This window comes from Colias philodice, chromosome 20 (genome assembly GCF_061535455.1).
Source record: "Colias philodice isolate Cphi_HAF_F1 chromosome 20, ilColPhil1 Martin Lab GWU primary, whole genome shotgun sequence".
Taxonomy (NCBI): domain Eukaryota; kingdom Metazoa; phylum Arthropoda; class Insecta; order Lepidoptera; family Pieridae; genus Colias; species Colias philodice.
This window is the reverse complement of record NC_143105.1, coordinates 3,693,209-3,706,606: the sequence shown is the minus strand read 5'-3', so window position 1 is coordinate 3,706,606 and position 13,398 is coordinate 3,693,209. Positions and strand designations below refer to the sequence as shown.

Genomic DNA, 13,398 nt, shown 5'->3' with positions numbered 1-13,398 from the left:
CTACTATGAATTTCCGGGTTATTTCGTCCAAATTGTGGCAGTCTCTCGTCTTTGTAGTATCCCCACGGAAAATAATCAATAGGGTTTATGTCCGGGGACCGTGCAGGCCAGGCTAAAGGGCCAAGATACCCTGAAAGATGGATTGGTCGTTGCAGCCTGCGCATGCGCCGGTGAAGCCTGCCTTAAAGCCTGGCCTCCACGGTCCCTCGACCTAAACCCCATTGATTTGTTTCAATGGGAATATTAAAAAGACTTCGGCTACTTGAGAGAATGCCACAATTTAGACGAAATAACCCGGAAATTCATAGTAACAGAAGAAACCATTAAAAATGATAAAAGGGCATTCAGACATTTAAAAGACAACTTTTTACGGTGATGTCGCACTTGCATTGAGCAACAGCGGGGTTATTTTAAAAATTTCTGGTAATTAAACACCTATTTATTGGTTTTAATGATCATCATGTTAATTCAATTTTTGCACTTACCACATTTAGATTTAAATTATTCGATTGAAGCCTTCTGAATAATAAAATGAAATTTTCAGGGTAGCTATCTGATAGATAGAGCAAGTTTTTAAAAGTCAAACGGAAATTTTTTTTTATGTGATTTTATTTTTTTACGGGCCCTTGAAGTGGTGAACATACTGGGTAATTTTATCTTTCTTGCCATTTAATTATTTTTTTTATTCCATTCAAAGATCTAACGATAGTAAATGTTACCATACTGAATTGGCCTATCTTTCAGCTTAGCACACAAAAAAAATCAAGCATCTTCCGCAATCATTGTCGTCAGCATGAGTGAAAATATCATCGTACTCGGCGATCGGTGAAAAATTGAAAAAATCGTCATAACTCCGAAAATACGAAAAATCGCATAACATACATGGGGGTGATTCGGATAGCCCTCTAGGTCCTCTACCTCTCAGCTTCCGTTCATCACTACTTTTTGGTACACCCTGTATATAGGCGTATAGAAAACTTGCAACTATTAATTCACACTATCTATTTGAAATGTAATTTTTTCCTGTAAAACCATCTTTTTGGCTTTGCCTCTTTTGTTCAAACTAACAAATTGTATGCTAAGACCTTTCTCGAGAACCACACAAAGCATTGGTGAAAATCAAATAAAAATAATAAAGGAAAATAATCTTTTAAAAGGTGATGTTAAACATTCCTACAAATACCAAAGTTCCTTCAAACTTTTGTTTAAATTTGAAATTTGGCCGAAGCAACAAAAAGCATCTTATCAAGCACTAAATTTTAACCTATACATCAAGTGATTCTGCTCACTCGACCAATCTAAGTTTACAGGCATTGAAAAATCAACCTCATAAAGCAACATAATCAAAAGAGACAGCCGTTTATGGGGGAAATTTTCACAAATTTCCATATTCTCAAGGGTATCAAAAAATACAGAGTACTTACTACCCGTGATCACATAATCTTGAAATTCTGTATGTAGCAACGTCTTTTAGCACACACAAAATAAGAATCGTGAAAAATCATGTCATAAGGAGTTGTCAGTATATACCTATATAGCAATTTTGGAAAAATATAAAAACAGTTATTTCAAATTAGATTTCCGCCCGCGGCTTCGCTCGCGTTTTCAAAGAAAAACCGCATAGTTTCCATTCTTGCGGGCTTTCCGGGACAAAAAGCCTTATGTCTTATTCTGGGTCTTCAGCTACCTACATACAAAATTTCATTGTAATCTGTTCAGTAGTATTTGCATGGTTGAGTAACAAACATCCATCGATCCTCATAAACTATTAGTATGATGAATAGTTTATTGATATTTTTGGCACTTATGGGCATGACTATGGCAATTGGCAACTAAAGTTATTTAATAAGGTACATACCTACTACACAATCAAATTTTGGTTTGACAAAATTAACTAAAACATGAAATCTATATCAGACGTACAACATACAGTTTAAATATGTGGTACAAAAAATTATTTTTTTCAAACAATCAAATCACTACATAGTATAAAACAAAGTCGCATTCTCTGTCCCTATTTCCCTATGTCCCTATGTCCCTTTGTACGCTTAAATCTTTGAAACTACGCAACGGATTTTGATGCGGTTTTAATAGATAGAGTGATTCAAGAGGAAGGTTTATATGTATAATAACATCCATTAAATAGTGGAGAAGTACTGTTATTTTTGAGGTTTCTAATGTGATGTCGTAAATAATTACATTTTTTCCGCTTACATTGCAAACGCAGGCTGAACCCTACGAGTTTTATCAAAATAATGTACTAAGTATTGTACACATTGAAAAGGTCTACAGAAAAGCGGCATACGGCATATGTCTATCTATTATGGATAACCCACAATAACTTTTTTTGTCATTTACTTTTTACGACAAATAATGGCTAATTTTCGAAGCGATTTTAACCAATACAGCATTAATATAGATCTAAATGGCCCTTTACACCGTATGTTTCAAGTGAATATTTTCGAAGATATTACAGATGATTGCGGGACGTACCGTTTGCAGCGGTACCGGCCGGCCGGGCCGCTATGTTTTTATAAAGATTTTCTGTAGTGTATTTAGTATCAGCATTGCACCCGTGCGAAGCCGGGGCGGGTCGCTAGTTTAGAATATAAATTCAATTTAATATCAACAATCAACAAACGAAATACAAGTTTGTGTATAAACCGTATCAAAATTCGTTGCGTAGTTTTAATGATTTAAGCATACATAGGGACATAGGGACAGAGAAAGCGACTTTGTTTTATACTATGTAGTGATTTCGAAAATAATGATCAAGGTAGGTACTTAATGTGTGAACAAAGATATTCTTAGTAAAGTGGTACTATGAGGAAATGCGTTGCACTCTTTGTTTACAAAAAGGCAGCAGGCTGAGCCATCAAAAGCCTGCGTCATGGTCGTGTGTGTCGGATGAAAAAAGGAAAAAAACTAGCACTGGAGAAATAACAAAGCTGGCTGCCGCTGCTAGCGGGTATAAAAACGAAAGTGCAGCGATAGTGAAAGTTTGATGTGTAGGCAAATATTACAAGCTTCTAGGCGGAGATTTGTGCGTTCCCCTGCGAACTACGAAACGTTGTAAGAGCCACCGCTCTGCGGTACTTCTGCGTCGTTTTGCAGTTTCCACGTCGCGCACATACATTATGTAGAGGTGACGCCGTCAGACTGTGTTTGAAGGTATCAACATAAATGGAACTTGACATCTGACACTTGTACATATCTTGCTAAGCGTCAGCTTGGAAGGGTGGTCTACTCCGACATTCCCTTGATGTATGTTTGTTGTGATAGTATATAAATACACTTGACGCCGCGCCACTTGTATCATTAAATGTCCTTTAAACATTAATGGTTATCATTTACAGCCATTTTTGTAGATATTATCACTGCACCAGTTGTGCTGGTTATGCATTTTTAGAAAAATATAAAAATTAGTCGAAAGAGGTGAATATTTATTTTGGTCTCGATAGCTCAATGCGGCAAGTGCTAGTTGGCACCATAGATTGCCATAAAACAATGCATCGAGCACGTGCCTATTTACACTTTAGAGTTCACATTCAAGGTCGTACGCATTTGTAAGGATGTACCTGTGTAGGTTGGCTGGCCAACAAATACCGGTTACGTAATGTTGTCCCACTTCCCACGATGCGGCTGTTCTTCCGTTCGTCAAGGCTTTGCAATTGGTCGATTATTGTTTACAAGTTATGCATTTGGAATGGTAGCGCACGATTGTGGTTACGGCTTTCTTTGTGTTTGTTCCGGCGTTAACGTTTTCATTTTTGAATCCCGTTTTGCTACTTAACCGAGTATGTTTTTAAGATGTGATAGGTATTGGTTGGCATTTTATGTTCTTCATGTTTCTCAAGACATACCTAGTTAGTTCTTTAAATAAAATAGTATTTTGTTCTCCTCCTTGGTCCACAAGGTCTTCCTTGTTAGTGCAAAATAGTCACATGAATTCGATGTTAGCTGATTGAAATTTCTATGACCATATCTTGATGATTTCGTAAATGGCTCAAGCAAACAACTGTTATGGAATTAGTCATTTATCTCAATATGTTGTTTACCCACAATCGTATTAGATAGTTGTCGATAAGGAGACACGTGGTTACGGGGTCGTCGACCCGACATACTCGTGCTCGCCGACAGCTCGGTAATAATAATAAAATGTTTCCGTGCGACTGGTTCAAGGGCGAGCCGCTGATATCGGCGCCCGCTATATTTAGATTTAGCTGTGTGATGAGATGTTTACAATGTGTTACATTTCTTTTCATTCTCGACATTCCGATACCGCTACTTTCCCACGACTTCCTAAACAAAAGGACGCTTTAGTTGTTGTGGTGACAAAGTCAACGGACTGAACTAACTAGCAGCATTGGGTGAGTCGTCGAAATCTGCCACTAATAAACAGCAGAGCGCTTAGTGCTCTTGATTATCAATTAACGTTCTAGTGATCGATATTCTATTCTCTTCGTATTTAGGGCGGTACGTGGTGCGTAGTTCAGCCCGAGTAAATTTCGCTCTCGCTTTCGTATTGCAATAGCGGTGTGTACATGAAAACGAGATGAATGGACCGACGGATGCCGTTCATTCTGAGTCCGTGATGTGGATTTCGTAAAATCAATGGCGTACGTCTCGGACCCGTGTTCTAGATTATCTCGCAATAACGTTGCCCTGTTATTACGCCTTCTGTTTAACATTATACTCATCATACGATTGAGCTTATAATGACTAAATGGTTTTCACAATCATGCTTATGATTTTGTATCAGTATAGAAATAACCAATCGCATAGGATATTATAGGCCAGAGATACAAATACCAATCCTTCCTCTTCTATCTATGACATGAAGTAGGCACCATTCAGTAACTAAGTAGGTATAAACTTGATTTCGCCTTATTGCTTGATAATTGAATCGTTTAGCTGATACCTAAAATATGATTAATAATCCTATTCATGCTTTTTACCTAATATAACTAAGTACCAATATATCTCTGTATACGTAATTATGTCGCAAAAAGATAAGTTACAACATCGATCTTTAATAATAATCAGTAACCCATTCTATTAAGTGATATTTTTACCGAATTCAGATTGATTTATTAAACACATCCCAATTACTAATGAACCTCATTTCAGTATCTTACCATCTTACGTTACGTAGCGCGGAACAAAACAGTCAATATGCTATAAAGGTTGGGGCGTAAAAAGCTTTGTTAAGATTACGTTAGGTACAACATGTGCTTTTTCTTAAGTAAGGTCAATCTTACATAAAGATTTATCTTCGCGGACAAAAACGTCACTCGTCACGTGGCATGCATTCATTCATACAATATGTTGTAATGGGGTCGTTAACCGTCGTGACGTCACGTAATTGCCAGTCCCCTGTACCAGTCGGTTGAAATCAAAATGCCGGATTATTAACAAGGGAGACCTGTGTAGGTCAAGCACATCATTGTTGGCTAAAGCTTAACCGATGGTGATCGCGTTTAATTAACCAACATACCCACTAAACGCAAAAGCTAGTAAACGATTTAGAATTCATATTAACACCATACATATCAAAGTCCAACACAATTATTCAATGACTAGTTAGTTTAATTACACACAATCATTATCGTTTTACGATAGACACATTTATTATGTTGTCATGCAAGCAACAATGACGTTGTGAGTTAATGAAGAAAATGGGCGCGATTATCGCATGAAAATTTTAATAAACCTAACCTCAATACGCAAACGCTGTGACGTAACTCACATCGATAAATGTATATGAATGCAAAAGGGGCCACTGCCAAGGACCTCTGTCTGAACGCAGTCAGAAAGGTAAATGACTCATATATACCTACATTCTATAATCTACTGAAGTGTTTCAAAGACGTCACGAAGTATTAATGCGAATTTCGTCTTTGGATTCTCTTTTGTTCCGCTCACTGTTACGTAAGCTTTGTTATTCATGAATCTTGCCAATATTCCGTTGTAATGTGTGTCATAACTAATTTGATACGTATGTGTATCGCACGTGTATTTGTTTTATCAGATTGAGTTTCTTTATTTAACAATGTTTGTTTAATGATTGTGGGATATACGACACTTGATTAATTAGTAACATAATTCTTCTGAAATGTTATTTCGGAGTAATTGATAGATCGTTGACATAAATTAGTCATTCAATTAGTGTCCTCAACTCAATCTCAAGCCAGAAGTCTAAACTGATTTGTGTCTAGATAGCAAAATTTAAATTCGATTTGTCAATGACATCATATCCACAGAGGGGTGAATATTTCTTTAATCCAAGCTGTTTGTATATAGCGGGGTGGGTGGCTATACATTTGAGTATACCTACATTAAAAGGTCACGACCGCCGTTATGTACCCGAGATACTATGTACCTAAAGGGAGTTCTTTATTGAAGTCTTGCTTGGGAAAAGGGGTTGCTTTATTAGGTCAGTAACACTCGTAATCCGTTTGTTTACACTTGTTGCATGTAAGTTATGGATTCCGTGTTTACGTGTTGTGATAAGATTTGTATATAAATTGATTGTTTATTTGATAATAAGTAATAACAGTACAAAGATTGCCTTTGTAGGTATATTTTGTCTTGCTTGGACTAAGCACCCAGTTGCTTTCTAGAAAATCATTTTTATATTTTCTGATTGTATTTACAATAATTATTCCTTCAGATATGTATATTCCTATATTGGCATCACTCAAATGAAACTATATATAACAACTTGGTTGCAACTTAGTTGTTTCTAAGTAGGTACATAATATTATCTTAACTTATACTGTTGCTTAGTTGTTGAACGGTCACCTAAACACACGTTATAATTAAAACGAAGGTAAATTATCGCTATTCATGGATCATGTTAACAATGTTGTTGCTCGTTATTGATTAAGAATCTACTAAATTTACACGAGTCCTTCAGAAATTACTTGCTTCATGAATAAATATTACACTACCTAACATGTTCTAGCTAATATGAAATCATTTCGTGAATAAAAAATTGGATGTAGAATTTAATTTGTGTAAGAGCTCTTCCTATACACTCACTATAGGCTTGATAAGTGCCTCATTAGGTCAAGTAAAATATAATAGCAGTGCAAGCCACCTGTTGCCCAACCAACATTGCGCCTAGTTACTGCGAGCTTGACATTCACGGTACTCGTGACTGAGTAGACCAAAATAACACGCCGTAACCGACCGCATGACACGACGTAATGTTTTTCTATTAATAGAGCCATAATTAAATACACTCACTCACACATTCGTGTTTTCCTACTACGTATGAGAGATGTACGCCGATTTTATTAACGTAATAAACTGTTTAACTTATACGCTATCGTGATATTAATATCTCAGTCATACTTAAGTATTATTATTATTTATTTGTCCATAAAAGGCCGGCAAAGCACCTGCAACACTTCTAGTGTTGCAAGTGTTTATGGGCGGTGGTGACCACTTACCATCAGGTAGCCTACCTGCCCCTTTGCTTGCTCTGACATAAAAAAAAAATAATTTGGAAAATCCAAAAGTGCACGCCTCATAATTTTTTTTTAATAAATATTTATTAATTATTATTTTTGTTTATTTAATAACAATTAAACCACATCGAATCAGACCCTGAAAAATGAAAGGGTTCTATTCCTGAGCATACTCAAGCGTAAGAGAAAAAAAAAGACTCGATTAGTAAAGTATTTCGGTCGCTATCGTGTTAACAAGAAAAAGGATCCGCACATACAGACACACGGACGTCCAAGACAGAACTTTTTTAAACTGTTTTTTAACTAGTTTAAATAACAAAAATGACATCAAAAATATCATGAACGTTAAAAATAGTGTTTTTTCTTAATATGTGTGTGTATGTATTATCTTACAAGTGCAATGTATGATACATAAAGACATTTTAAGTTTGAAAAATCAGATGTTTTGCGCGAAGTGACAGTAGTACCCACCTCAACGCTTCGCTTATGAGGCGTGCAAAAAAAATGTCAGTAAAGATGTGTGGATTGCGTTAATTATTATAAGGCCAAATTATGCACATGCGACTTGGAATGTTGTTAGTAGGTATTTACTGTTAAATACGTTTAGCACGTGTCCTTAGACCTTTGCGTGAACAGATGATTGTGATGAATACGCTTTACGTCCCATTGTTGATACACAAACAAGTACAAAAAGTAAACCGGTCAGTGGGCTTTTATCGTCTCACAGAAGCACGTTGAAATAAAGTAATAATAGTAATAACATTCAATCGCATCTCATTCATTTTCTCTTTTTCTCACAACAATACAGTTATGGCTCGGCTTTTTTGTAGATACGCAAAGGGATAGCCCGACGGCGTTTAATATGTAAAGGAAGGCAAGGTTACACTCACACGTGCACAGGATATATCTGTGTAAAGTGCGTTTGTAGTGGAGGGAATTCCCAACTTTTTACAAACACAATCAAAGAGTTATGTAATGTTTGCTCGTATCCGCCAGCGTACACGGTGTGCTACTGTTGTTTGTACGAATACCGATATTATACATACATTACCGGCCCCTTGTATTAGTCATAGGTCATTAACATTTCTGTTAAACGCTGTTTACTTTTTGTATACGTCATATTTTATATTACCACTGTAACCTTGTGTTTATGCATCACGTAAACTTACATCCTTTCCTTATCATGTACTTATCAACGAACAACTAGCGACTAAACATTAGCTCATTATTTCATACTCAACTGTACGTACATATTTTGAACGCCAAAATAAAATTATCTCTAGTACTTACGTTGCGACTTTGGAATTTTTTGTGATGTCAAAAACGAGAATCCGATTTTCTATCTTAAGTTGCTCTTTGTCGACATTCAATTTAAGCCTTTATTTTCTTATCATCATAATTATTGATCTATTATTATTTATACATTCTGTACACAAGCTTTTATGTTCATTTTGGTAACATTCCGTTTTGGTACGTTCCGTTTTGGTAACCAATGCGAAAAAGATAGAGATCTTTTATATCCAGAAATATGCACACTGATCGGTTTTATCGCGAAATAATAATCATAATTGATGATTAAAGGAAAACAAAATGCTAATTTTGTTGAATTCTAATTTCACCATATTGTAATTTTGTAAGAACTTATCGAACGGAGGTTTTAGTTAAATATGTTAATGTTACGGCCATTGATAATGACATAACTAATAGTGGGCAAGGCGGCCGTGGTGCACTAGATAGGAATCCGGTCGCATTCCAAGCGATGTGCACTTGCACTATCGATTGGATGCAACTAAATTACTATGTCAAAACATTATTTATAACGCACATAATGTACAGCCATATCGTTTTCATTAAGTACATTAAGTACATGTTATAAGCTATTTCTTAATCTACCGTATGAAAATTAAAGAAACCGTACCGTATGAAAACAAGTCACACATTATAATAGATAGATATCTCTATAGATAGTTCTTTGTAGCTCAGTCTAATACCGAATCTTCGATAGATGTATCGACGAGCTAAGGCTTTCCATATTCCGTTTTTAGCTTGTATTTTGTAGTTTTAAAAATGAACGAGGATTTTGCTCTTGACAAAACGGGACAATATGTTCAGGAATTTTATATTCAATGCATTATTACTCCGAAATGTTATAGTAGATTGTTCTTAAGAGAAATATATTTTATTACTCGGTAACTGAATGTTGGTGAAATTTAAGGAAAAATTTTTACATGTGAGTTCAAAACTGTTTATCGGATAGATATTCTATACGTGTCCTTCAGATTCTATTGTTCAAGTTCTACAATATACTAAAATGTTTTTCACAAAACAATAAACGTAGGTATAGTAAAGTGGGGCTCTGAAATAAGACATATTCGATTAACCTCTGCAGGATTGTATTTTTATGTCAAATAACGACATGTGTGGGTGATTCATGTGAAATTGTTTTATTATTGTAGGCGTTTGATCCGTTCTAATAATAGACAATACATTCCAAAACTCGTAACATTGATCAAAACGCATTGTTCTCGATTACATAATGTGCTATAGATAGTGCGTGTAAAAGCGATATAGGTGCGTAGCGGGAGAGTGCGCGGGCTGCGCACCTACCCGCGGGTCAATTACTGCATAAATCAATACGGATGTCGCCCTATGCGGTAGCTCTTTGTTCCAGTCGACTGGAGATACGAGGCCCGTCTCAGTGGTTCCAGCTCTGTCCGGAAAACTCGCTGAGGTATCGCGGGGTCGGATGATTACTTATTAACGTAGGTGGAGGCTGGCGCGGGCGGGCCGCAAACAGCTCGTCGCGCGATCGATGCAGTGTCCGCCAATGGCGCGCTCCCGCCCGCGCCCTGCGCAACCCTCGCGCTAACCCCCGCCCTCGCCGCACCCCGATAACACGACGCCCTCATAAATCATTGAATCCTACATAAAATACCCAAATATTCGTAAAAATGTATCTCTAATTGACGTCCAAACTCCTCGTATCGTTCCCCGCTATGCACATTTGTTTGTCGCCAATCCTCAGTCTTAGTTTTGAAATGTAAAACATTTCTATCAAACGGAACCGACCGATTCCCGGCGCTCGTTTGCCTCGGAGCGGGGCTCGTACGGAATAATTGAATTTTCATCATAGAACAAAATGAGAGCTGAAAACTGAAACGGGCGGCATTGTTGGCACAGCGAATTACTTCGGACGTCAATTATTTAGACGTTTTATCTCGTTGAAAATTGATATTACAGTAAAAGCATGTTGATTTTATAGGTAAAATGAGGCTGTTATACGTTAGTAAAAGGGTTTTGTTATGTTAATGTGCAATTTTGCATTGAAGTAATGTCCTTTAAAGTAAATTGAAATCGTTTTTATTATATTGAACAATGTTTTATATAACTTTTTCAGCTTACGAATACTTTTATATGACGATATATAATAATAAGAGAGATTTGATGAAGTTTTATACAATAAACAAGCTATTGTGCTGTCGGATATTTGAGCATGAATATTCAATGAAGTCGTCAACGTTATTTGTCTATTTGTTAGAGGGTTTAGTGTCATCATAATACATACATTATTTTTATAACACGAAAGTTATTTTCATTCATACCTTTCATGAGTTATGTATGGAGTCTTTTATAAGATTTATTAAGTACATTTTATATTATTCCTTGACTCTTTAGCTCTTAATTAGATTTTGTGTATAATATACAATATATTATGTACAACACATAGCTGTTATGGTTACTACTATGTATTATATAATAATTTTACTTACCTTATGCCGTCGGTAATGGTGTTTGGTAAATGTAATTTTTTTAATCTCAATAAAATGGCTTACCAAATTTTAAGACTGTTGTCAAGGTACCCTCTAGGGTTTGATTTCCTTGCCAATGCCGAAATTTGCGAAAATTTTCAGCATAAAAAATGTTTATTTCGATTGCGTTGGCTAATAAATTTGATTTTTTCACAGCTATTAGTCGTAGTCTTGAGTTTTTGATATAAATTAAAAATTTCATCTTGATCCACGCGTTTTTGAGAAAAATGGTCTTGACAGACAGACATTTTATTTGTCAGGTTATCTAGGTATAATGAATATATTTTTTTACATAAGCAAAAATTGAGAATCCATAATTGTTTACTTTTTACGATTAGGTATTGTTGTTAAATACAAAAAAGTTGTTTTAAATATCATTACATCATGATCGCCGGATTTCGTGGTACACTTTTCAGGTTATAATTATTGTGTAGGGGAAACTTTAAAATAATCGATATGAGAACAAATCTTAATTAATTCGTAATAACTAATAAGTCGTACCTAGTACCAATAAATTTAAACTTAAATGTAAAATTAACTGCAAAATAATAAATTTTAACATTCAATCATTTTATATGCCCTGTATGAGTGTTTGCGTTTCGTCGATAAAAAATATTCGCGTATAAATTCTTGTCTATTGATATTTCGGTGAACTATGACCTCTGTATGAATTGAATGAACGGCAGTGATAAATTGCACCAAAGTTGGACTACAAACATTTATATTCTTTCAACTAGGATACTTTTTATTTTAGGTATAGTAAAAATGTTGTTTTGCTGTCAGGAAGAAGGTAAATCTTTTTCAAGTGTATGTGTAAACATGTAGGTGCCAACTGCTAGGTATACTAAATAAGACCTGATGTACCTAGATATTTATTTTTATTTTATGTTTTATTATTGTATTTAATATTTATGGTTACCAAAATCTTATAAACATAATATTAGGTATGTAATTACATAAAAATTGACAAGGAGTGTGTTAGAACTTAGAGGCTACATAAAATACTAAACTATAAATTAGTTCGATATGAAAAGTCTTTGAAAGATTGGGGTATCAAAATCTTCCAATTATTATTTACAATACTCATTGTTTCGCTCATGTTGCAGCCGCCTCGAGGCTACGGCGGGCCCCCGTACGGCGCGGGCGCACCGGGCCCCCAGCAGCCGCCGGGCGCGTACGGGCCCCCGGGCTCGTACCCGCCTCGGTACGCGCCGCCGCCGGGGCCTCCGGGAGCACCCAACTCGAGACCACCATTCTCACCACATCAGGTTTGTTGACGTCATGTTTCTACATTAAGGTAATTAGAGGTAACTGGTTTTAGGTTCTATCAGATTTTACATTTATTTTTTAAATGATAAGTATAGTGTGTTCAGTTTTATTTGCAAGGCTTGAAGTGTGTGTGTATGTAGCGTTGACCGTGTATTCATAAGGCAAAATATACCTATTCAATAAGGGATAATAATACATATAAGCTATTGCAAAATATGTACCTATTTAAGCAATTTACTCTATGAATACCAAATTTTATAAAATAGAGTTGAATATTAACTACATATTTCGAAAAGGTGATTATTATATCACCTTTACGAAATTGTTATTATTCTAGTAGGTATTGGATTATCTTATTTATGATAACTTGCTTAAATTCATAAGATATTTAAATACACAAAAACTATCGAAATATCTCACTCAATAGGTAAAGTGTGAAGATGTACACAATTAATATATGTAAGTATATAAGGTTATCGTTCGAACATCTAAGAATCATAAATCGCATATTTTGAAATATGGAATTAATTTGTATAGTCAGAAATAAGCAGACGATGCCTTTGATATGTTGATAGGTAATAATTTATCAGAAAAAAGTTCCTTCTATGCACTTTAGAGTAAGCCTGTGTGCCTTTCCAGACAAGCATTTTACTCTTTTGATAAAGGTTTTGTCGCTTTCTATGCTTCGTTAACAAACTATAGGATTCATTAAAGAAGGATTATCTTAGAAGTTAGAGGTATTGATTGGAACCGAAAAATTAAATTCCGTTGATGAATAAATACGGACTGTCTTTTATTTTCTTTAACGGTTTAACTACTGTGCCGATTTTTACAAAATTTTGCTT

At 35.5% G+C, this 13,398-nt stretch overlaps 2 protein-coding genes and 1 long non-coding RNA gene across 9 annotated transcripts in view; 1 reads left to right on the top strand and 2 right to left on the bottom strand.

The window, feature by feature from the left end:
- Window positions 1-13,398, bottom strand: part of LOC149479341 (uncharacterized) — a 381,306-nt gene that overhangs the window by 48,907 nt on the left and 319,001 nt on the right. The window lies entirely within an intron of this gene.
- Atu (Another transcription unit) overlaps window positions 1-13,398 on the bottom strand; it is a 463,287-nt gene that overhangs the window by 268,393 nt on the left and 181,496 nt on the right. The window lies entirely within an intron of this gene.
- Window positions 1-13,398, top strand: part of osa (trithorax group protein osa) — a 91,079-nt gene that overhangs the window by 4,146 nt on the left and 73,535 nt on the right. For all 6 annotated transcript variants that reach the window (XM_089707916.1, XM_089707915.1, XM_089707914.1 and 3 more), the window contains exon 2: window positions 12,391-12,552. In XM_089707916.1, the coding sequence (XP_089564042.1) occupies window positions 12,391-12,552 (162 nt within the window). The remainder of the gene's footprint in view (window positions 1-12,390; window positions 12,553-13,398) is intronic.